Source organism: Branchiostoma lanceolatum, chromosome 10 (assembly GCF_035083965.1).
Source record: "Branchiostoma lanceolatum isolate klBraLanc5 chromosome 10, klBraLanc5.hap2, whole genome shotgun sequence".
NCBI lineage: Eukaryota > Metazoa > Chordata > Leptocardii > Amphioxiformes > Branchiostomatidae > Branchiostoma > Branchiostoma lanceolatum.
In genome coordinates, this window is record NC_089731.1 from 12,382,858 (window position 1) to 12,408,014 (window position 25,157).

General features: G+C 42.1%; 1 protein-coding gene across 1 annotated transcript; it reads right to left on the minus strand.

Moving 5' to 3' along the window:
* Positions 1-488: 488 nt before the first annotated feature.
* LOC136442960 (deleted in malignant brain tumors 1 protein-like) lies at positions 489-23,993 on the minus strand. Its single transcript, XM_066440003.1, has 29 exons — positions 23,465-23,993; positions 22,836-22,981; positions 22,339-22,558; positions 21,899-22,093; positions 21,182-21,316; positions 20,773-20,892; positions 20,435-20,623; positions 20,146-20,280; positions 19,238-19,744; positions 15,911-16,056; positions 15,299-15,527; positions 14,353-14,538; positions 13,661-13,795; positions 13,085-13,198; positions 12,384-12,575; positions 11,672-11,806; positions 10,755-11,235; positions 9,390-9,394; positions 8,841-8,936; positions 6,854-6,996; positions 6,236-6,467; positions 5,576-5,764; positions 5,141-5,275; positions 4,773-4,886; positions 4,039-4,227; positions 3,270-3,410; positions 2,203-2,391; positions 1,556-1,690; positions 489-976 (listed from the first exon to the last, which is right to left on the minus strand). The coding sequence occupies exons 1-29, from the start codon at positions 23,532-23,534 to the stop codon at positions 552-554; spliced, it is 5,328 nt and encodes a 1,775-aa protein (XP_066296100.1). The 5' UTR covers positions 23,535-23,993; the 3' UTR covers positions 489-551.
* Positions 23,994-25,157: the final 1,164 nt, after the last annotated feature.

Sequence of the window (25,157 nt, forward strand, 5' to 3'; positions counted from 1 at the left end):
CAGCGAGAATCCTGTTACAAAATACTCTTTTATCCGTATAAAGAAATCTTCAAACACACACGGATTACAAGGAATTTGCAATTCTTTTGCAAGACTGTGCAAGAGCCAAACGACAAAGTTACTCTTCACAAATTTCTCTTATAGCTCTGTACATACGTTAAACATCCTTACACAATGTTGCTGACAATCCACATATATATATATAGCTGTTACATGTTCCTCATGCTCAGCAGAAAGGTAGATGCTATACATATAGAACACCGTATGGGGATTTACATAGTTGAGGACCCAAAATGGACAAGCGTCGATGCTTCAAAACCCATAGCAGGGTGTACAAGAAAGGTACAAATTGAATATGTTCGACTTCAGGGCACAGTGTACAAACTAAGCATGTGAAAATGAACCAGTTGGCCGGCTCGTTCTTTTTTGAAACCCTCTTTTAAAACCCGCTCAGCGGAGGTCACATAAACTGCACATAAACTGCCGAGTGCGTATGCCGATATAGACTCTTAGAAACAAGAGATGAACAAAATCTCAGCTCATTTGGGCTCCTACATCATTCCGTATCTAAATTGTTCGGGGGGAGGGGCATACGCCGGATCTTGGGATGAGTACGAATATGGTGTGTGTCCGCTCGGAGGCTGCATAGGCATGTTCAGAGCCGTGTTGTAGGCAGGGGGTGGAGGGTACTGTTGGGGCGGTGGGTAAGGCTGATACTGGTGCTGGGGGTTGTATGGGGGATTTTGTGTCGCTGCTAATGGACTGGGCACCGCTGGGGGGTTTTGCGACACCACTGTAGGACGGTAGAACGTGGTGTTATTCATCCCGACTGTCTGTCTGTTTGGGTTGACCCGGTTAGCCGGTGTAGGTTGTGAGTTGGTCTTCTTGCAGTGGTGGATCATCACTGCCAACAGGCCGACACCGACCAGTGAACCGATGACGATTCCAGCGATGGCGCCGCCACTGAGCTGGACACCTGACAATGACATTATCATAGCAATTACTAATAATATAATGCAAGTGTTGTGTATCGTGTTGGTCATGTAAGTATAATCGAAGAGAACTATAGAAGATGAAAAGTTAGGCACATTGATTCCCACTTGTTCTTTGGTGGCAACCAGTGCTTAATATATACTGACTACAAAATTATCTAAAATGTATGATACATATGTCATCATGTTCTTTTTATGTATACGCGTATCATCTTAATACAAGAATACTAACATGAAGATCCTGGCGGTTGTGGGTGCTAGCGCTGCCAGGCAATGCACGAAGAGCAACATAGAGCAAATAACGTACAGTCTTCCGTTTTTGACAAAAGAATAGCGTAATCGGCTAGCGGAGCTTGGGTTTACAGCGGAGAGTGGGGCGGGGTCGGTCTTCGGGGGCAGCGGGAGGGTAGGCCGGGAAAGCTTAGGCGCGCGTGCGGCGCTTGGTGGCGCGCCGATATACGGTGTCTGGTCTCCCAGGGTAATATAACAACAGGTAAAGCCCAGTATTCTATCACAATGGCGTCTGCCTTCATTCTGTTTCCCTGAAGGGAAAATCATCTCACCCGGGCTGCCGCAGACGACTCCGACGTCCTCGCCGTGAGCACAGTTGTGATTTCCCCACCCTGGGTACGAGCAGTCAAACAGGCTGTTCTCGTTCCCAGTGCACGATAGGTCGTCCATGTAGATGTCTCCCGAACCTGTGAGTCATAAACACAGTTATTACATGTTTGTTTCACATGCAATAAACAATAGCTATCATTTCAGATATTACTTATTATGGAATATGCCTACCATGGTATTAATAATCATATTTAATAGGAAATTCGTGCTCAGTGGCTGATCGCAAGGGAACAAATTCTAATACCAAATGGTGCATATAACAGAGGAGACTGTACAAGTGTTCTACATATACAAGTGTTCTACATTCATCATTGTAGGGTTGGGCCTCTTCTTTGAGTGAGTGAGTGAGTGAGTGAGTGAGTGAGTGAGTGAGTGAGTGAGTGAGTGAGTGAGTGAGTGAGTGAGTGAATGAGAAAGAATAAAATAAATGAGTGAAAGGTGGGTGGTTCCTGGGTGAGGGAGGGAGGCATCGACCAAAATAGTTCTGACTGTAAGTGAATAAGTGAATAATGATTTTGTGACAATGTACAATATCCGCACCTTGTCTAAAGTCTGAGGAAGGCAGAGAGGGAGTCAAAAGCAGTTTTACCTTGTCCGAAACCTCCGGAACCACGGTATTCACTTGCTTCAGAGTATCCCAGCATCCTGCAGGCGACCGTCGCGTCGTTCATGTCAAAGTCGTCGTCACAAACCGTTCCCCAGACGTAACTGCCGAACGGTCGAACCTCAAGGCGGCCTTCGTTTGCACCTGAACCGCCGACTAACCGGATTCTGAGGTCTGCAATAAAAAAAAAGAGACACCAACTTTTTTCGGACAAATGGAACATACAGTTTGATGTTTGGGTTGATAGTTTCTGAGATTCCCCAAATTACTTTTCTTTTTATAACTTTGTCGTTTTTATTTGTAATACATGTTCATTGACAAGCTCAGGTTATAGAGCCTGCTCAACAAAGGTTGCCAATGAATATAGAGATGATAAAGCCAGGGTAAGTGCATCTACACTTTGCAAGGCCCACTTGCCAGTTTCCTGTCCCTAGTGGTTCGGGCATGTGTCTAGGGCGAAAGGCACACTTTCACACACAGTTCTTCAGGGAAAACCGGAAGGCGCACGCCCGCGGGGACGTCCCCGTCGGTCATGGATCATGGATTTGAAGGAGTGGACCGGCCATACAGCTAGCCAACCAGATGGCTAGACTGGCAGAAGATCACCAGCAGTGGAGAACCATTACTTAACGCTACGCTGCCCCTGTGGCTGACTAAGCTATGGAAGAGAGTGAGTGAGTGAGTGAGTGAGTGAGTGAGTGAGTGAGTGAGTGAGTGAGTGAGTGAGTGAGTGAGTGAGTGAGTGACTGAGTGACTGAGTGAGTGAGTGAGTGAGTGAGTGAGTGAGTGAGTGAGTGAGTGAAAGCCAATAAAATATATGAGTGCCCTAACCAGATATGACAGAAGGACACAGTGGTATCCATGTCCATCGATCAGCTCCACATTCCAGACAAAATATGGAATATCTGTATTTTTCAGGCAGCACAGCGGTTTGGATGAACATTGGAAATCGGTTTTGATATCGTATAATTAACGGGACGTCCTGAAGCGTATATTTGAGATCAGTCTGGCATCATATTTACCATGCTACAAGTGATAAGACCTGTTCTGACCTGTGTCTTCATTTCCACAGACGACACCGACGTCTTCGCCGTGACCACAGTTTTGAACTCCCCACCCTGCGTACGAGCAGTCGAACAGACTGTTCTCGTTCCCGGAACACGCTAGGTCGTCCATGTAGACGTCTCCTGACCCTGTGAGTGTTACAGAGAACACGGAGACATTGACCACTTGTAAAAGAAATGTGTTTACAGTTTGTCACCAATTTGTACACATCTTGCCATGAGAAAGCAAGAAACGCCCTCTTTACGAAATGGGGCAATGTGGGGAGGGGGTAGGAGGCATTTGGGTGTGTATTAGTAATTTGCAGTCGCCCTTTTTGCCTTCTATAATTCACAAACACCAGTCATTATGAAGAGCATTATTCACTGAAGAAGAAGTCAAACAGCGGTCGTAGTACCAAGGAGGTTAAAATAGATGTATTTTAACCTCATTGGTAGTAGCTTACAGTTGAGTAGTCGTTAGTGGTTTGTGCTCCATGTACTTTTAATTTGATACTGTACATGCAATTAGCCTTCGGGCATGATTTTGCAAATAAATATTACTTACATAAAAGCATCTCCATTTTGTTATTGAGTGAGGTGATATGCGTGCGAGCGTGCGTGAGTTAGTTGAGTGAAGGAATGGATGATTGCATGATTACTAGTGAATAATGTTAGATTGAAGATGTACTGGAGGACAATATAGCTTCACAATATGATACGTGTGAAGATGTGAGAATTCGACAACCTTGGTATCTAAAGTTATATATAAATGGCCTACCTTGTCCGAAGTGTGCAGACCCGTAGAATGCAAAAGCCTGAATGTATCCCAGTGTTTTACAGGCGACAGTGGCGTCGTTCAAGTCAAACTCGTCGTCACAAACCGTCCCCCAGACGTAACTGTCGGCTGGCCGGACCTCTAAGCGACCTTCATCTGCATTTCCGCCACCCACAAGCCGAAATCTGTTGCCTGTTTCGTGAATATAGAGAGAACTCGCATTAATACATGTATATGGACGTATTGAATACCTTTCCAGTCGCTTACAGGGCTGTATATCTGAATAAGAGCTGTCCTTCTGCAACGTTCTAATGTTTGATATCATCCATTAACGTTTTGACGTTGGACAACATAGTGTCAATATGTCACTACTAGTATTTAAAGTAGCCGTGCGACTGTTGCAGAGCTTCTCTTACTTGCAGTCTTCTGTGGGCTGCAATCAAGAGAAGCTGTCCTGTAAGTCTTTCGTCTATATTTCAAGCTAACAGTTTCTACTCTTATAAGAAAAGGGGGGGGGGGGCGCCTGGATGATTTACCGGCGTTCGTGTGATGTCGATAAAAGGGATGAAGTGGTTACAGAGGAATCCTGTACAAATAGCATTCGATGAGTGATCATGACACTGCCAGGAAACGTTCCATTACGGTTGTTGATAACGCCACGACATATGTACACGATCATTACACTTACTAACCGTAAACTGGACCTACACGTTGACGGATAATCTTACGTTACGTACCACAGTTTTCGTCACGTTCGTCGCCACAGTTGATGACACCATCGCACTCCAGTGCGGAGGAGATGCAGTACACGCTACTGCAGATGAAACCACTGCAGCTCGATGTCATGGACGCTGTGAGATATCAGAAGTGTTTTAACAAGAAACTCGTCTAAATATACACGGGTCGAAATTCCCTTATTAGCAGGACTAGGGAGTCAATAAAAACACGGCAAAAGTAGCAAAAGTAATCTGTAAAATAGACTGTAACTGGGAATAGATAAAGCGTTACTCTTTCAAGAAATTGCCATAAACATGGCGGAAATTTTCATGAGAGTAATACATTTTGGTCTTTATGTCGAGAATCTGACATAAATCTCATACCCTACCTGAAAGTTGACAAACGACACCGACGTCTTCACCGTGCCCACAGTTATTAGTTCCCCACCCTGGGTACGAGCAGTCGAACAAACTGTTCTCGGTCCCACTGCATGCAACGTCATCCATGTAGATGTTTCCAGAACCTAGATACAACAGCAAATAGTTTGATAAGGACAGCTAATAGTAGGGGGGGCATAGTCTAGTAATTCCAACTCACTCCCAATAGCAACTATGTCAGAAGTACCATGCATGTATGTAACGAATTGTCCTGAGAGATAAATTTTTACACTTTTTGGAAAAAAACGTCGTCTGCATCCTCACAGTAAGCACATATGCATCTTTCAAAAATAATTCATGGCCATACGAACAACGCAAATGCAAGTGCTTATGTTTTGCTAAAGGTCACTTTTAGCCCTCAGCGACCACCAGAAAGGCGTCCATACCTTGACCGAAGTGGGTGGAGTCACGAACTTCTGAGCCGGCGTCGGAGAAGCCAAGTGCCCTGCAGACCACGGCTGCGTCGCTCGTGCCAAAAGCGTCGTCACAGACTGTGCCCCAGTCACTGCCTGAGTTCAACCTGACCTCCACACGACCTTCGTTCAAGACTGAACCGTCGACGAGTCGAATATTGCCTGTACAAAAGAAGTAGTCTGTTCGTCCGTGTTGTGTAATAAAGAGAGAATAGGCTACTTATCCCATGTTGTTGCGGTATGATTTTGGGTTGTTAAAAAGTCTACTAAATATTGAATACAAAACCTACAAAGATTTGCGTTTTGCACTACTTAGCGTTTTCAGTTACTGTCGCTTCACTGAAGATGTCTTCAATTAGATCTTGACAAATTGGAATTTAAGTCTAAGAAATCCTGATGTCATATCTACCTTAACCTTGCCCTTATAGATATCTGTCCAGTTCTATATTCGAGAACAAATAAGTGCGTGAAAATGATTCATAGACGTAACAACAACGTACATACACCTCTAGAAAACCTCGGTCAAAATACACAAGGGCAAACATGTCACCGTCAAAACAGCGGACAAGCCAAATTAGCTGAGCAATTCTCAGTCAGTCCTCTTGTTGACTAAAAATAAAAGGGTTAGCAGACCTGTCGTCGAAGGTCCCAGGTACTGCATACGTGTGTACAACAACCGAAACGTCCCACCGACAGACCCGTATGATGTTGTCAGTCGCAGGGTTATATACTCGCCGGTGGAGACGAACTGGCCTGGGTTGTTGTTGTTGTTCACGTAATCGCTTGAAGTGAAAGATGGCGTACTGTAGTACGCGCCATTGTAGATGTCTAGGCGGTCGGAGCTCTGGATGTTGATCTGAGAAAACTACATCGCCAGATTAGAAACAAAACTGACTCACTAATGCGTTTCAAAATACCTCAATGTTATTAGTTACTTAATCAAAATTTCAAAGCGAAGACGAAGATGGTTTTACATGTAAATTCTGTCTCTTTAAGTCAGTGACATTGTATATTTAGCTTAATTGAATACTGCTGATGGGCTAGAGTATCCATTCTCTGCATATATAACACGCATCAAATGTACCATGTTATTTTGCTATCGTGCCAAAGACAAAATCTCCAAATTTGGGAAATTTGGGACAGTCAAAGTTAACGGGTGGAGCACATCCCAAAAGTTTACACCCTTCATTTTCAATGAAATTTGAGTTGAAATTCCTTGAACTAATTACTGAATAACTACTAGGATATTACCTGTAGAGATATGACGGCACCAGTGTTGGAGGTGTAGAAGACCACGGAGCAGTCTTCGTTGCTGCTATAGCCCCAAGTGCTCCATGAGATGTAGCCGGAGTCAGACAGGGTGAATGACAAGCCACAATTTCCTGACATGTACACTGTAAATCGAAATGACATGCGGGGCTTATTGAATAAAGTAATTGATGATTGACATATTGTAGCTAGTCGGTATTAGACATACATGTAAGGAAGGGTGACTCGCAGTTGTCAGACCTCACAGACACTATAACCGAGAAGGCAACGGCTTGCATGGTGAAAGCATCAACATCATTTGTTTACTTTTGTTTGATGATTTCAGTGCTATTGTTTGCCATATCGAGTTTGTTCTGTATTATTCCTATGTTTATTATTATTTTTATGTTATGACTTTTATTCATTATTTGTAATTTCAAGGGCTCCCTTGGAAATCAGTTATTTGACTAACTGAAGGGACTACCCTAAAGATGAATAAATAAATAAAAGTAAAATGAGATATCAATGTAACTTTGTAAACGGTCATTATTCAAGACGTCCCTCTATCGTTATTAATTATTACATCTAAGAAGCGTATGCTGAATGTGACTGTTTTCCTTTAGTTGCAGACACTAAATTTATAATCCTAGAGTGGGGGAGGGGGGCTAACCCTACGCCTTCGCCAGTTGACTGTGTTTATGTAAGAGGAGTCACGAGTTCCATTAGATTCGCCACAATGATGTCGAGTAAATAGAACTTGACCACTTGACCAGAGGCACACGAAGTACAATCTTCCCTTTACTTCATTGCAAGGTGTCGATGCAAATCACAAGTGGCACCCTTCGTCCCACCTTACATTGAAGACAATGAACTGGACACACAATACAGGCTTTTTGTTCTGAAAAGTATGCATTTATAGTTACGCAGTTGTGAGGATTTGCCACGAGTGAAAGTATAAAATAAAAGAGTGAATGTTGAACTTTCACGAAGTAAGTCAGCTACAAGACTGTAGTGTAGATTGAATGTGTACTGCCCGGCGTAGACACTTACCACAAAACAGTAAAGGGTAGTTAGACATGAATATTTATTGGGATAAGTTTACAGGTACAGTGGTTTAGGTACAACCTAAACAAGTTTGGACAATTATTTACTGTAAGCTATACATGTAGTCAATTGTCGTCTAAGTATAAGTGGTAAACTGTTATCTTTGTGTGAGGATTTACATATCATTTCAGCTTATCTCAAAACAAGAGCACTAGAATTTACAAGTTTTCTAATTTTCAAGCGCTTTTCATTGTCAAAATTGTCATCTTTGAGACGGAATTTGCCTACTTTTGGTCTAAAAAAATGGTGTCCTCTAGGGTAATTTGTTTAGATACAGGTTACACTAGATGTTTAGGTCCGGACTGTACCTATATTTCCAGCTCAAATGAAACTCTACAGATACATATACAGGTACGTATACATGCCGGTACACGGTCCCAGTTGTGATAACGGCTGACAGATAGCACAGACCTTACACCTGTTCTGCTGAATCACTGTGTTAACGACTACTTTTGTCCTACAAATCATGATGAAACTAGTTAATCAATCAGACAAGAAAAATGTTCTTACATCAAATTTTCTTACATCTTATTCGCCATCACACTGAATCGAATCTGACCTGTCCATGACATCTAAGGTTGAGTAACGGCCAGGAATGCGAGCAGGACCCCTCTTTCGCCAAGCTGAATATAAATATAGCTTTCAACTTCCATTACTTATCTATAAGGCATCGAGACGGTGACGTTACATATGACTTATACATGTAAGACAAAGTCGAAACTTTCAAAGTCCTCTGTACATTCCAAGTCGACTTATATTTAATCTGAGCTCTAGCTAGGTAAAAGTTCCTTTCAGAGGGAAAGACATTTTCTGAAAAGCAGTACCGTATGTGCCGTCACGGTCAATCTGCGAGACTGTTGACAGAACAAAGATGGCGGCTACTCACCTGTCTGATAGTCGTACCCGAACACACCTGTCCCACATAGGAGTAACAGCGCCAGCAAAGTGGCCCACACGACGACCATGGTGTACCTTAATACTCCTACTCAGAACCTGAAAGTATTAGGTGATGTGAAAACGGCTTCTTAAACTCCTAAGTCACATCTTGAGAGTCCATCGTTGGATGGACACGACCATCCTACATGTAATAAAGGGGACAGTATCGAGTTTCTTTTACATGGGTTACAGACAAAAGGCAGGGGTATCGATGTTTCACCCCAGTGGTGAAATGGTTGCTCCTTTGCACACATCGCCATACCAACTGCACGAAACACTGGCACACCTTTCGTTTATTTTCACGACTTGTTGTGTCACTCTCTACTCGGTAAATGTTTACTCAATGGCGAAGTTCTTACTACATAGCGTAATGAACCGTGACAGCCTGATGACTTGTTAAAATAACTCTCAAAGTTTGTTTTCTAATGACGTACTGGATATCCTTTCTGACACCAAAGTATGTTATTTATAGCTTGTCTTGGTAACCTGAGTCGATTACCTACACTATGAAGATTAATACAAAAAGATATGGCAAAGTTACAGCCCTTCAATAGATGCACCGGTCAGAACAAGTTGTAAAGTCATAAATGATGTAGAGTCTGATATCCATAACATATGATATTGTTTTTAGTATAGAAGTGTCGAGTGGAATGGATCAGCACTGACTATGAAATATTTTACAAATCAGACCTCAGTCATACCGTTTTCTACATCATACATCAGACCCTATTCATGTATTCCTTATGGGAATACACACTTCCTTCATCGTGGATATTTTCCGCATAGATTATGAATGAGGGGCGATAAGCACAACAAGAAGGCCAGTTGTTATTAAAAGAACACATAACAAGACAAGTTTTTCTTATCGCCCCTGAAATTCTTTCTGTAAGCTAACTTTTGTCAGGCCTCATCAGGCACCTTGTATTCAGCCATAGGCTGGGGTTGTTTAATTTGATTAGAGGGTCACCTGGAGAATTAATTTAGTAGAATACTGAATGCTTTTTGATGCACAGGGGACAAGTGTGTACTTTATCGTATATTGTGAAAAGTATCAATTTTTACTTCCTAGGATTAGTATCTATTGGAAAATAACTCCCCCCCCCTGGATTTTTGGACTGCTTTGATAACAAAAAAAGCATCTCGAACTTCAAATCAAAGATCGCAAAGACTACCAGAAACAATAGAACAACAAACAAAGAAAGAAACAATCACAGGTGAATACTTATATCATTTAAAATCTCGATCAACGATGGCATTCTTTGGATGAAGTGTTCTATGGCATGTGCGTTACGAGCAAAAAAAGAACAAACAGCGACGATCCTGTTACAAAATACTCTTTTATATCCACACAAAAAATCTTAAAACAAGGTGCACAAAAGGATTTACAAGGAAGTTGTCATTCTTTTACAAGACTGTACAAGTTGAGGCAAAAGACATAGTTACCTTTCACAAATTTCTCTTATAGCTCTGTACATTCGTTGAACATCCTTACACAATGTTACTGACAATCCATATATATCGAACTGTTACCATGTTCTTAGTACAGTACAGTATACATAAAGTATTAAGATTATCGTAGCATGGGGATTTACATAGTTAAGAACCCCAAAGAAAGAAGCGTCGATGCTTCAAAATCCATTGTATTTTAAATGTGTACAAAAAAGGTACAAAAATTGAATATGTTTGACTTCGGTGTACAGTGTACAAAATCAGCATGTGAAAGTGGACTAAAGCTTGCCGGCTCGCTCCTTTTTAGAAGCAACTTTTAAAACCCACTCAGCGGGGGTCACAAGAACTGCAGCCGACTTCGTATGCCGATAATATATTAGCAAAATCTCAAAAGTCCTCTTACAACGTGAGCTACATCATTCCGTATCTAAATTGTTCGGGGGGAGGGGCATACGCCGGGTCTTGGGATGAGTACGAATGTGGTGTGTGCCCGCTTGGAGGCTGGGTGGGAGGGGCATACGCCGGGTCTTGGGATGAGTACGAATATGGTGTTTGTCCGCTCGGAGGCTGCATAGGCATGTTCAGAGCCGTGTTGTAGGCAGGGGGAGGGGGGTACTGTTGGGGCGGTGGGTAAGGCTGGTACTGGGGCTGGGGGTTATATGGGGGATTGCGTGTCGCTGCTAATGGACTGGGCACCGCCGGGGGGTTTTGCGACACCACGGTAGGGCGGTGGGTCGTGGTGATGTTTATCCCGACTCTCTGTGGGTTTGGGTTGACCCGGTTGGCCGGTGTAGGTTGTGAGTTGGTCTTCTTGCAGTGATGGACCACCACTGCCAACACGCCGACACCGACTAGTACACCGATCACGATTCCAGCAATGGCACCGCCACTTAGACCTGAAGAGCATTATCAATAACATATTGTAAGCGTCGGTCATGTTACATGTAGTACAATCAAAGAAAACAATACGAAGATGAAAAGCACTTTGATTCCCATTTCTTAGGGGCTTGTCTGATTATATGATCATTGCAATATGTTTCAACCACAATCAACAGTGCTTGTTTACTGACTATATAAAATTTATGATGTACACGCGAATCATATTCTCTATGTATACGCGTATCATATTTCTAATGCAAGAATACTAACATGAAGATCATGACGGTTGTGGGTGCTAGCGCTGCCAACCAATGCATATCATCAGTGAGCGACTGACATACAATCATCCGTTTTTCACAAAAAACATGATTGTATAGCCCAGTATTTTATCATAATGGCGAAGATCGAAATAGTCTGCCTTCATTCTGTTTCCTGTTGGGAAAATCATCTCACCCGGGCTGCCGCAGACGACTCCGACATCCTCGCTGTGACCACAGTTTTCAACTCCCCACCCTGGGTACGAGCAGTCGAACAGGCTGTTCTCGTTCCCGGAACACGCTAGGTCGTCCATGTAGATGTCTCCTGAACCTGTTGGTCACACACACGATTATTACATGTCTCTTTCACCTACAATTAACAATAGCTATCATTTCAGATATTGATTGTTATGGACAATGCCTTCCATGCTTTTGATAATAGTGATAATCATATTTGATAGGAAACTCGATCGTGCTCAATGGCTACTTGCAAGTGAACAAATCCATGCGGCTATGATGCATATAACCAAGGAGGTATACAGAGGAGATACAACACAAGTGAAAGGTTGTACATTCATCATTGTAGAGTTTGACTCCTTTGACAGAGTGGCTATTTGAACATTCAGCATGCATTTGAGTGTGTGAGTGAGTGAGTGAGTGAGTGAGTGAGTGAGTGAACGAGTGAGTGAACGAGTGAGTGAGTGAGTGAGCAAGCGAATAAGTGAGAAAGTGGAGAGGGAATGAATTAATGAATGAGATGGGTGGTCTTGGGTGAGGGAGGGATGCGACCAGTCAAAATAGTTCTGACTGTGCGTGAATAAGTTAATGATAATTTAGTCACAATGTACAATATCCGCGTCTTGTCCAAAGTCTGAGAAAGGCAGAGAGGGAGTCAAAAGCAGTTTTACCTTGTCCAAAATATGCGGAACCACGGTATTCAGTTGCTTCAGAGTATCCCAGCATCCTACAGGCGACCGTCGCGTCGTTCATGTCAAACGAGTCATCACAAACCGTTCCCCAGTTGAAACTGTCGGCTGGTCGGACTTCTAAGCGGCCTTCATTTGCAGATGTGCCACCCACCAACTGTACTCTGCTACTGCCTGTGTCATGGATGTGAGAGAGAGAGAGAGCACGTGCTAATAATTTGGACGTAACAACCTATGCAGTGTATAAATATTTCATTGTTGAATACGTTTCCTGACGATTACAGGACGATTACCTGATTTCAACCTGATTTCATTCCATTATGTGTATATTTAACCTCCTTGGTTACTAGTACAACATGTCAAGGCACTTATTTGGTTATATGATATTATGTTTATGTTATATAACTTACTCCGGTTTTAAATCAATTTGTAGTTCGCATATTGTTTTGTTGTTTCTTGCAACCTTGTTTGAACAACTTTGTTTGGGGTTTCCCCAGGGCTCATTGAAAATTGTGGATCCTGGTAAACTCAAACTCAAAGCTGGCGACATAATTCCCCTGGTGAAATAAAATTAACAAACAAATAATAAGAGCTACCCTTCTATGCTGTTTCAATGATTGATGTCGTTCGAAAACGGAGTGTCAGTTTGTGGTGAACTAACTATAAACTATTTAGTAACGTACCGCAGCGTTCGTCACTAAAGTCGCCACAATTGTTGACGTCATCGCACTCCAGTGAGGAGGAGATACAGTACCCGGTGTTGCAATAAAAGCCACTGCAACTCGAGGTCATTGACGCTGTAAAATATCAGAAGTGTTTTAACAAGAAACTGTTCCAACTAGAAAGTCCTCATTTGCGAGCAAATACAGCATGTTTTAATCCGTCTCCCTCCCCATTTAAACATGGACATTCCCATTCCAAATTTCAGGTCATTTGGCTGTGACAACAGGGCATAGGAGCTAAAATACTTATTTTCTCCCAAAATATCCCCAAATGAATGAATTTGAAGTTGTGTATGCCAAAACTCTGAATAAAGTTATGTAGGCATATGTCAAAGGCACTCCTGTACCAAATTGGCTGTAACGGCCCAAAATATACATTTTTTCTATATCTGAAAATAGCCAAAAATACTTTATGCCGACTACAAAAATCCGGAAACACGAACGCAGACACACAGACACACCAAAAACTATATCTCTATTCTCCATCTCAAATCAACATGGCCTTATGTCGAGAATCAGACAAAGCGTATACCCTACCCATAGGTTGACAAACGACACCGACGTCTTCACTGTGGCCACAGTTATTAGTTCCCCACCCTGCGTACGAGCACTCCAACAAGGTGTTCTCGGTCCCCGTGCATGCAACGTCATCCATAAGGATGCTGCCTGAACCTAAAATACAACAGCAAAAAGTTCATTAACATTCAAAGAACGACTGTTGGATATCCTTGGCGCCGTAACAACCGAGACAACATACCCTCCATTTTAGCCGGCTTTGACACTTTTATAGCTTTCAAATGGCAAACGGTACTAGCTATATTAGGTAATATGTATTATATGGAGCTAGAGGAGGGAGCCGGCGTATCCTACAATGCATTGCGGTTTCCGGTCACTAGAAGATATATACGTTGGGCCGGAAGTTCGATTTCTAATATGGAGCAAATACATGTAGTACAGTTATACTAATGCGTACATTACTATACCAAATCACTTCCAATATAAACTATGTCTCAGCAATGCCATGGTTGTATGTCCCTACTGGGAATACAATAAACATGTTTTGAAATGTCGTCTTAAAGAACTTCACCCACCGCCCCATGTATTCTTGTACTTAAGAAATTCATCTGAACAGACACAAACTTAAGTAAAAGATGAATGACTCAATGTACTTCTCATTTCAAGTCCAAATACAAATTCCCCCGAGGAAATCACCAGGAAGACATCCATACCTTGACCGAAACCCGCGGACTCACGAACTTCTTGGGCGCCGGGGTAGCCAAGAGACCTGCAGACCACGGCTGCGTCGTTCATGTCAAAAAAGTCGTCACAAACTGTGCCCCAGTCACTGTTCGAGTTCAACCTGACCTCAACGCGACCTTCGTTGATGGCTGAACCTTCGACGAGTCGAACATTGCCTGCACAAAATGGATGGAATCTGTTTGTTCCTTGTGTTGTCTAAAGCCCCGGTTGCACATAGCCGACCATGCCCCCCTACAAACCAAGGCTGGCGGTAGCAGTCTGGTCAGTTTTAGTCCACGCCTATCTTTGACGAGAACCATGTCCTAACCATCCCAACCAGTATATGGCTTACTCCCAATCAAGTTCCAGATGCTCTCGTACCTACTACCAACCATCCCGACCACCAGCCGTAGACTGTTGACTCCCTCCTAACTTATTCCCGACTGTCTCCGAGCCCTCTCCCGAATTGAAATTGGCACAATAAGCGATTTAAAAAAAAAGGGGTCATCTTCATTTTCAATAAAACTCATTCATACATTATGTTCTTAAATTTACACCACAGAGAGATCAAGTTACGATCACAGTCATCTTATATTCGCGTATACGTATATATACGTATATAAGGTGATTGTTCTAGTTAGGTATGTACAGTTATATATTTAACTAGAATTTCTGTTCAACAAGAATTCCTGGTATCATTTTTACCCTTATATTGTCCTCTTAAGTACACGCGTCTCTCTTTTCTTCATGTTAAGAATAAAAAAGGACATAGGCTAGGCAATGACTCACCACGTCACACACCCATGTCCCCAAAACCTGTTTCAAAATACCAAACGCACATTTGTTTCACCCTAAGATTAGCGGACAAGCCCAGCAAGCTGAGATGTCCTCAGTCATAGGCTCGAAACTAAAAACATTTTAATTCTACAAAGTTACCTGATGTCGAAGGTCCCACGTACTTCATACTCGTGTACAGCAACCTATACGTCCCACCGAATGACCCGTAAGATGTCAGCCGTAAGGTTATGTAGTTTCCGGTGGAGACGAAACGGCCTGGGATGTTGTTGTTGTACACGTAATCGCTTGAAGTGAAAGATGGCGTACTGTAGTACGCGCCATTGTAGATGTACATGCGGTCGGAGCTTGGGATGTTGATGTCAGAAAACTGAATCGCCAGATACAAAACAAAAATAAAACCAACTCAGAATTGCGTTTCGAAATGGAATAATGAGGTACGTTATCAAAAGTTCAGTGTAGCTAAAACGCGAAGTCGGAAATAGTTTTTTGGTGCGTTAAAGAAGGTTAGACATCCAGGTAATAAGACCTGACATCCAAATGATAGTTGCTCAAGAAACCGTTTCCAAATTTCACCCAATTGCTTAAGTAATTGTCTGTGATGGTCAAACAAACTTGTGACAATCAAACAGCGATTCCGCGAAGTAAACAAAAAGCGTAATATACTTCCTAGACGTTTAAATCCTTACTTTTCGAATGGTATGTGAGTTAATATCTCTTGAACTAATTACTGAATGACTAATATGATATTACCTGTAGAGATATAACGGCGTCAGGGTCGGAGGTGTAGAAGACCACCGAGCAGTCTACGTAGGACCCATAGTTTCCAGAAGAGCTCCACGAGATGTAGCCGGCGTCAGATAGGGAGAAAGACGACCCACAATTGCCTGACATGTACACTGGAAAGTGCAAACCAAAATGACATACATGGCTTATTGCACAAAACAATTGATGATTGACAAATACCCTACAAACGGACATAATATGTAGCCGGTATCAGAGCTCACAGACACTATAACCGGGGAAACAGCGGCTTTCTTGGTGAAAATAAAAGGAGATATCAATGTACCTTTACAAACGTTCATTATTCAAGACGGTTCTCCATCGTTAGGTGTAAGAAGCGTATGCTGAATGTGAATGTTTTCCTTTAGTTGCACACACTAAATTTATAAACCTAGAGTGGGGGAGGGGGGCTAACCCTACGCCTTTGCCAGTTGTGTTTATGTAAGAGGAGTCACGAGTTCCATTAGATTCGCCACAATGATACCAAGTAAATAGAACTTGATCAGAGGCACACGCAGTACAATCTTCCCTTTACTTCATTGCAAGGTGTCGATTCAAATCACAATTGGTACCCTTCCTCCCACTTTGCCTCGAAAACAAATAATAGTGCACACAATACATGATTAATATTTTGAATAGTATGCACTCATGTGTTTCTTGTCAGCATTTGCGAGAATGTTCCACGAGTGAAAATGTAAGGGAAGGGAATGTTGAAATTCCGTACAGTCATTCAGCTATAGGACTGCAGTGTAGATTGAATGTTCCCGGTGTAGACGGTTACCGCAAAACAGGTAAAAGGCATTTAGAAATATTTGTTGTGGTTAGGGCTGTGTATTCATCAAAATCAGGCACAGGTTCAGCAGAATCAGTGGTTTAGGTACCTTAACAAGTTTAGCCATTATCTGTAAAGCGTACATGTAGTCAACTGTCCTTTTAGTCACAAATTGTCATTTTAGATTTGTATGAGGATTCACATACCTTCAATACTCTTCAATATGAAGAGTATTAGTAACTAAAGATTTTTCCAATTTTTATATGCGAACTTGTCAAAATTGTCATCATTGAGATGAGATTTACCTATCTTTAGTCCACAAAGTTGCGTTTTAGTTTGATCAGGTACAGGTACAGGTACATGTACAGGCATACCAGGTATTCAGGTCCGGACCTGTACCTAAATTTTCTACTAAAAGTACATTTTGCAGGTACAGGTACATATCAGTTCTGTTTAATCCCTGTGCCAACGTGTACCCTTGTCCTACACCTAATAAAACTAGTCAATCAATGGAACGAGAAAAATCGGCCTATGTAGTAAACAACTTGCCAATGTTCTCCTAAACTAAACTGTACACTGATGCGAATCTGACCTACCGATGACATCTTAGGTTGAGTAACGAAAGGGAATGTGAGCAGGACCATTTCGCCATACTGAATACTAGTAGATATAACAATCCACTTTCATTACTTATCATTTAAGCACCGAGACGTTACATATGAATGATAACACAAATTGGTAACTTTTGACGGTCATTCCGTCATCCAAAATTGAGGCAAGCTGATCTTCATTTTAGAGTTAAGACGTGTTCTGAAACAGCAGTTCTTGCTCCGTGTGTGTCGTCACGGTCAATCTGTAAGGCTGAACAAAGATGGCGGCTACTCACCTGTCTGATAGTTTTGCCCGAACACGCCTGTCCCACACAGGAGTAGCAGCGCCAGCAGTGGGGCCCACATGACGACCATAGTGTACCTTAATACTACTACTCAGAACATGAGAGTATTAGCTAATAGGTGATGTGAAAACGGCGTCTTAAACTCCTAAAGCTCACATCTTGAGGGTCCCTCGTTGGATGGACACGACCGTCCTACATGTAATAAAGGGGACAGTATCGAGTTTCCTATACATGGGATACAGACAAAAGGCAGGGGTATCGATGTTTCACCCCCATAGTGAAATGGTTGCTCCTCTGCACACATCCCCATACTAACTGCACGTAACACTGTCACGCCTTTCGTTTATTTGACGACATGCAAACCTTCAGTCAGGAAATGTTTACTCAATGGGGAAGTTGTGTTTGAACTCCTTACTAATCACAATAGCGTGGTGAATACTCCGCGATGAGTTGTTAAAGTAACTCTCAGACGCCCAACGCTTGATTTCTAATGGCCCTTTCAAATAGCTTACAAAAACAAGCTATTTATAACTTACCGAGGTAATACAAGTCGATGACCCACCCCGTGAAGGTAAATAGAAAATGACGTCGCAAAGTAAGAACAAACTCGCACCTCATTCTTCAATAGATGCACCGGTCAGAAGTTGTACAGAGACAACATAATTGATGTAGGACTTTTGATATCCATAACAAAGGTGTCGATCGAAATGCATCAGCACTGACTATGAATTATTATAGAAATCAGACACCACGAATACTGCTTTGTACATCAACCTCCGTTTACTTATGCAGTCATAGGCATAGCTTACTGTCAATATATATATACCAATCATTAAGACTTGCTCAAGATCAACCATTTGTTCTTGAAAAAAATAGCAGTTTATTTCAGTCTAATCATACTGTACAGAATTCAAACTTCTTCACGTCAATCTGGTTTTAATTTACAGAAGGGACGGTCTTTAAAAAGCACTCAAAAACATCAATTTATTCACAAATGCAAAATCATAGATTAACCTGGTAACTATATACAACAGAACGTTTTGCATCCGAGTGGTGAATCCAGTACACCAATTTGAGCAAATATGTCTACAGACATTGACAGACTTTAAAACTGAATTCCTGTAAATTACTTTCACCCCAAAACTACAGAATGAATACAGATATGTCATCTTTCATACTGTCCTTTATCTTTCATGATATTTTCAGCAAGTCCAACATGGTAGGAATCTAGTCGTATCTTCCACAAAGTTAAAGCTATATCTGTATGAATAAGTGTTTCACAGCATTCGTCATGTGTGGGTGGGAAAATACATTAGCCTTTGATACAAACAACTCTTCTTTGCTGATAAAAAGTCGACTTATGATAACTAAAAAAAACTCACACTCAGTTTTACGTATACGAACACCTAACGGTACATCAACAACCTTGTGCAAAACACATTAACATTCAAATCATTTCACATGATCTAGGACCACAATATCAATAAACGTACAAATGAAGAAAAAAAATCAATTAACAAATCAAGCTAGCATTGACCAATTGTGCATTGTTTGGCTATACGAACAAAATTCATGTACTTCTGTCACTTGTATATGTCAATGTACTACATGTACAAGAACATGTAGACTTAGTAGGGGGAAGGCAGTTGAGGTGGGCTGGTTAGAGGGGGCAGGTACCTTGGTGCTGGGGGGACGGATGAATCTGGGGGTGGGTACAGGTCTGAGGGAGGTTGTGGTTGGACTCCTTCCGCGGGTTGAGGGGCATACGCCGGGTCTTGGTTGGGGTAGGGGGGAGGGTAAGGCACGGGTGCACCCGGCGGCTGTGTAGGCATCGTCAGGGCTGAACTGTAGGCCGGAGGGGGAGGGTACTGTTGTGAGGGTGGGTAAGGTTGGTTCATGGCAGGTATCGGGGGTAGGGGAGGTTGCGTTAGTGCAGTAGGCTTGGGCACCACTGGGGGGTTTTGAGCCTCTGGCCTGTGCACCATCGTGATGTTCGTCTGTCCCCTATTCGGATCGACCCGGTTGGTTGGAGATGTGTTTGAGTTGCTCTTGTTACACTTGTGGATGATCACTGTTAGCGCGATGACTCCTGCCAGCACCCCCGCGACGATTCCAGCAATCTCGCCAACACTGATTCCTGATAACATCATCAGTAGTGTTTAGTTTCACCATATTATACATGTTTAAATGGCCTATAGTAATTACTCGGCAAAGTACAGCATTGTTCTACGTTTTGATTTGCCCATTTGTTCATCTTTGGGACTCTAGAAATATACATTTAGTCCGTTCAATATATATAAACTACGTGATCCTAAACACAAGAACAATTGCAGAGAAATAAGTATAGATAGTCATTTAGGTAATCATGTCAATGTTTGTACGTGTTAGTTTGCTGTTGTAAGGAAATGCTAAGATGAAGAAGGTTGAAAGACACCATCTGTCTATTAGTAATAATACAAAGCGACCGTTAATAATGATTATAGGATTGCTGTATTAGCAGTTCTTCGTAAATTTTCAGTGTGGAAAAAATCATCTCACCCCCGCTGTCACAGACGATACCGACGTCCTCGTAGCTACCACAGTTATGTTCTTCCCAACCTGCGTACGAGCAGTCGAACAGGCTGATCTCGTCCCCGGTACACTCAAGGTCGTCCATGTAGATGTATCCCGGACCTGTGTGTTATGAACGTAGTATTACATGTCGGTGTGCCATTGTAATGGACGTAAATCTCTGTTTTAAACAAGTGTTATCCCTAAACAATATATTGTTTGCCATATAACATCATTAGGCCATACTTGAGAGGGAGGGAGTCAAAAGCAGTTTTACCTTGTCCAAAGTGTGCGGAACCACGAACTTCAGTTGCTTCAGTGTATCCCAGCATCCTACAGGCGACATTGGCGTCGTCCATGTCAAACCGGTCGTCACACACCGTTCCCCAGACGTAACTGTCTTCCGGTCGAACCTCCAGGCGGCCTTCGTTTGAAGCTGAACCGTCAACTAACCGAATTCTGGCCTCTGTGTATTAGATAGAGGAAGGAGTTAGAGGGGATATAAGAAAGCCAAATTGCGCTCTGTGCTGAGGATGAAAAACATTTACTTTCAGAAAATATATTGTTTTTAGAAATGATTGTAATTTGTGTTTTTTCATAGGAAATGCTACGTACCGCAGTTTTCGTCACTACCGTCGAGACAGTTGCTGACTCCATCGCAATGCAGCGTGTAGGAGATGCAGTAGCCATTGCTGCACTGGAAATAATCTACGCTGCAGCTTGGTACGACTGGAACTGTGAAATGTTAAAAGGGCTTTCATGGGTGAAGCAGTTGCAACCTTGTTATAACCTTACCAACATACTTGCAATACGTTTTCTTCATTGTCGCTTCTAAAAGAGCTGCTAGCAACTAGTATTGCTTCGGAATTAGTCCATGTCTTTTGGGTTTCGTTCGACAACTGTTTTCAACAGATTGTGTTTTGCTCTTGTTTGCATTTACTATTGCTGATATGATAAAATGACTAAAAGTAGATTTCAATTCTACTCCTGATGTCAAAAATCTTAGTCAAACATTGCATTTTACCTGAACCGGAACAAACGACACCGACGTCTTCACTGTGGACACAATCATGAGTTCCCCACCCTCGGTACGAGCAGTCAAAGAAACTGGTCTCGGTCCCAGTGCATGCAACGTCATCCATGTAGATACTCCCTGAACCTACATATGACGATAAAAATGGACAAAAACGTTTCTAACAATACATGTTTTCATCAAGAGTTTGGATAAAGCTTATTTACATGAATACACGTGTATGAAGGACTTTGGGTTTTCGTCTAGAGCTAGAATGCATGTGGACAAGACACAATTGACAGAAGGTTTTTACTTAAATACCTTAATCCCCATTTTAACCACCCACCGACTGCAACTGCCAATCAAAACAAGGTAGGCAATAAAAAGATATTGCCATGGCGGCGATTGAATGTTTATCATAAGTGGTGTTCACCAGTCTGTTTGGGCAGAGAGACAAGACAGTGGCTTATGATTTGTTTGTAGTGTAAACCGCCTTCCGTATAGGTAGTATCTGAACTAGCTCTGATACTATGCGATTCTAGATGGTAACTACGCATGCGTGGAACACTTCACACATTCCACAGATAATTTGGTGGAGTTCCCGGAATATTTGTTAACTAGCCACATAATATGCCGTTTGGTGCGTCCCTGAAACGCCGCCAATACGCGTACGCAACTTGCTTGCATACAACTGACAATAGATCAGCGACAAAAGGAAGACGCTCATACCTTGACCGAAGCCCGTGGAAGGACGAACTTCTGAGGCGCCTGAGTAACCAAGTGACCTGCAGACCACGTTAGCATCGGTCATGTCAAAACTGTCGTCACAGACTGTACCCCAGTCATCGATGGTGGTCAACCTGACCTCCACACGACCTTCGTTAGCATTTGTACCGTCCGCGAGTCGGATTCTGCCGGAGTCACCTGAACAAATTTAAAAGGACGGTATTGTATCTCCATTGTCTTGTAGGATGAACCTTAGTTACCTTTCCAAGTCTCACTGGTGTATGGCCTTGACTCGGCCGGTGATAGACATTCTATCCCGACTTGGCTACGGACAATGTCATAATTCTTCTTTTGGGTGCTACGGTGAACGAATGCGTGAATCACAAAACGGATGAATAGAAAATGTGTGTGATTGAATATATCAGTTGAGAGAACAATGTTACCTGCCCAAGTTCCAGAGTACAGCGTGTACAACATCGTAAACGTCCCACCAATAGCCCCATCAGACGTCAGTCGTAAGGTTATGTAGTTTCCGGTGGAGACGAACTCGCTGGGAATGTTGTTGTTGCAGACGTCTTCACTTGCAGTGACTGAGGGTATCCAGTAGTACTCTCCATTGTAGATGTACAGGTGGTCATTACACTCGATGTTGACATGTGAAAACTGCATTGTAAGATTGAAAGCAAAATAAACCAATGAACATAATCAGTATGTAAGTGTTTCAAATAGTGGAATATGTCATGTTTTATTTAGTGGAATATGTCATGAAAACACTAGTACTAGCGAGCAGCAGAGACATAAAGATAGAAAGTATCTTGTCACTTTTACATTTTTACTGGTTCCTTTTGCCAGCCAAGTGCAGAATAACCCTATTGACTACAATTGCGTACCATCGTATTGTACTGTGATATTGTACTGTGATGTTGTACAATGATATCACCTGTAGAGATATAACTGCGGCAGGGTCAGAGGTGTAGAAGACCACCATGCAGTCTTCGTTATTCCAATAGTCTCCAGAAGAGCTCCACGAGATGTAGCCGGAGTCAGAAAGATAGACGGAGACCCCACAGTTGCCTGACATGTACACTGTAAACCAAATTACCATGCATGGCTTAACACACACACAAAAAGAAGAAAGAAAAGAGTTCATGGTGACGTATACCCAACAAATCACCATTTTTAAGACAACCCTCTAAAATATGTACTCTCAGTTTACACCTCAAACATGTGTTTACTAGTGAATGTAACGTTACATTGTGTTGGTATATGTGTCTAAGGTGCCACGTACTGTCTTTGTTGGTAGTTGGTACTGACGTTCGTCACTCTTTAGTTTACACAGCAAACAGACTAACCAACTTTTACGTTTCAAGTTGTTCTAGTCTGTCTGTCTTTAAAAGACTGACTCTAGTACAGACCTATGGATAAACTGGCTCATTGCTACACACCACAACAACATACGTTCCTATCAGATAAGCATTGACCAATGATCCACACAAAATTTTCAAAATCACGTCTAGATCTAGATGCAACCGATGGACCGTATCGGCAACAAAGATGGCGGCTACTCACCTGTCTGATAGTCCTGCCCGATCACCCCCGTCCCACACAGGAGGAGCAACACCAGAAGTGGGGCCCACATGACGGAAAGGTGCTCTAAAGACTATCTTTCACATCATGGGAGTAGTAAAGAAAAAACTTTGTCCAAAAGCACTTATTGTACGACCAACGGGTACGTAACGGGTGACTGACAATAAGGATTTCCTATGTCAGGGGTGTAGGCAAGGATGAACATTTCTAGATCGCGTCTAGAGTTAGATATTTTATCTGTGCGGTGACCTGATAACTGATATTAATGTTTTATACGTTTTTAAGATGTACTTATTCTAGGAGGATGACTGACTGTTCAGTAGTTCTTTGAATTCAACTTCTACAACCCCCTTGGATAAAATGGTTGCTCCTTAACACCATGGCAACCGTAACGGGAGCTGTCCTATCCACTACGCACCTGTTGACAGGTTGTGTCCCGTGCGGAATAGGTTAAGGCGTGTCATGACGTCTTATTTGCAGTGTCAACAGTCTTTTCGACATATAGATACCAATCCAAACACAGCCATGATATCAAAAGTATGCTCATGTGTTTCCTAGCTTTTTTTAAGCAAGAAAGTGGGTGGATGTCACCTATTAATACACCTCTTGTGTCTCGTTGTAATCGATCGTTTGTTGAGGTAATAGATATACCCGTCTATCCCCATTAAGTAGACAAAGTTCTTTACATAATGACGTCATGGAAAGAGGTCGCACGCTGGTACTCATATGTTCTCTAGAACCTGACCGCTAGAGCGCTCTGACGTCATAGCAGTGATGTGCTCATCTTCAAGCAGATGTTGGAAAGGAAGGATTTTTCTGACTGATCGAAACTTCCAGCATTACCTGAAGTGGGCAGTTAGAAAATGTTGTCGTCTAATCAAAGATTCTTTGAAAATCGATAATTGTAAATGCAAGTTGCATGTCTTTCGGTTTCTAAAAATGGCAGTTGTTAACAATATATAACTATATGTAGATTTAGATATAAACTAGAAAGGCAACATTTGCGAGCAAATACAGCATGTTTAGCCATACTCCTCGCCATGCAAAAAATGGACACTCCCAAAATAACAATGGACCATTCTAAAATACTTCCACTAAAAGAATGGATCACCCCAGTCCAAAATTGAGTTTAAAAACAATTATCAGTCTCTCCATACAGGAATGGAGTCTTCCAGTAGCACCTCAACACAATATGGACCAGTCCAAAACCATATCCACTTATTAATTAACAAATACACTTCTGCTAACAAATGGACTTTTTCATTATCATTCCAGCTCAAAATTGAAAGAAATAATTAAAGAATCCTCCCCTTGCAAGAATGGGATATTCCGCGCCATCTCCATGTAAACTAGACCAGTCGAAAAAGATCCGCTGAAAATTACACTCTTGCGCATAATCAACCCAGTTCAAAATTGAATTAAAAAGATCAAGTTTTCCATAGCATACATAATGATATATATGAAGATTTGACAGGAGAAGAAGGAAACCAAAAACAACATATTTCAGCGATAGTATGGGTGAAATATAAGAATGTGACACCCCTTTGTTTGAATGCATGATTCAATAGTATACAATTCTTTGATTAAAAAATCGTTTTGAAAGGCTGTATGCCAAACATTTGAATGAGGGCCTGTGTACATAACCAAGGCAGACACAGGTCAAATTTCACATTAT

Bases quoted from the DNA above. Each gene is read 5' to 3' on its own strand.
- LOC136442960 (XM_066440003.1), bottom strand. From the start codon at position 23,534: ATGTGGGCCCCACTTCTGGTGTTGCTCCTCCTGTGTGGGACGGGGGTG. The intron at 3,411-4,038 runs GTAGGCCATTTA...TAACACTCACAG, and splicing joins GTCTGCACACTTCGGACAAG to GGTCAGGAGACGTCTACATG. The intron at 977-1,555 runs GTGAGATGATTT...TGTCATTGTCAG, and splicing joins AGTCGTCTGCGGCAGCCCGG to GTGTCCAGCTCAGTGGCGGC.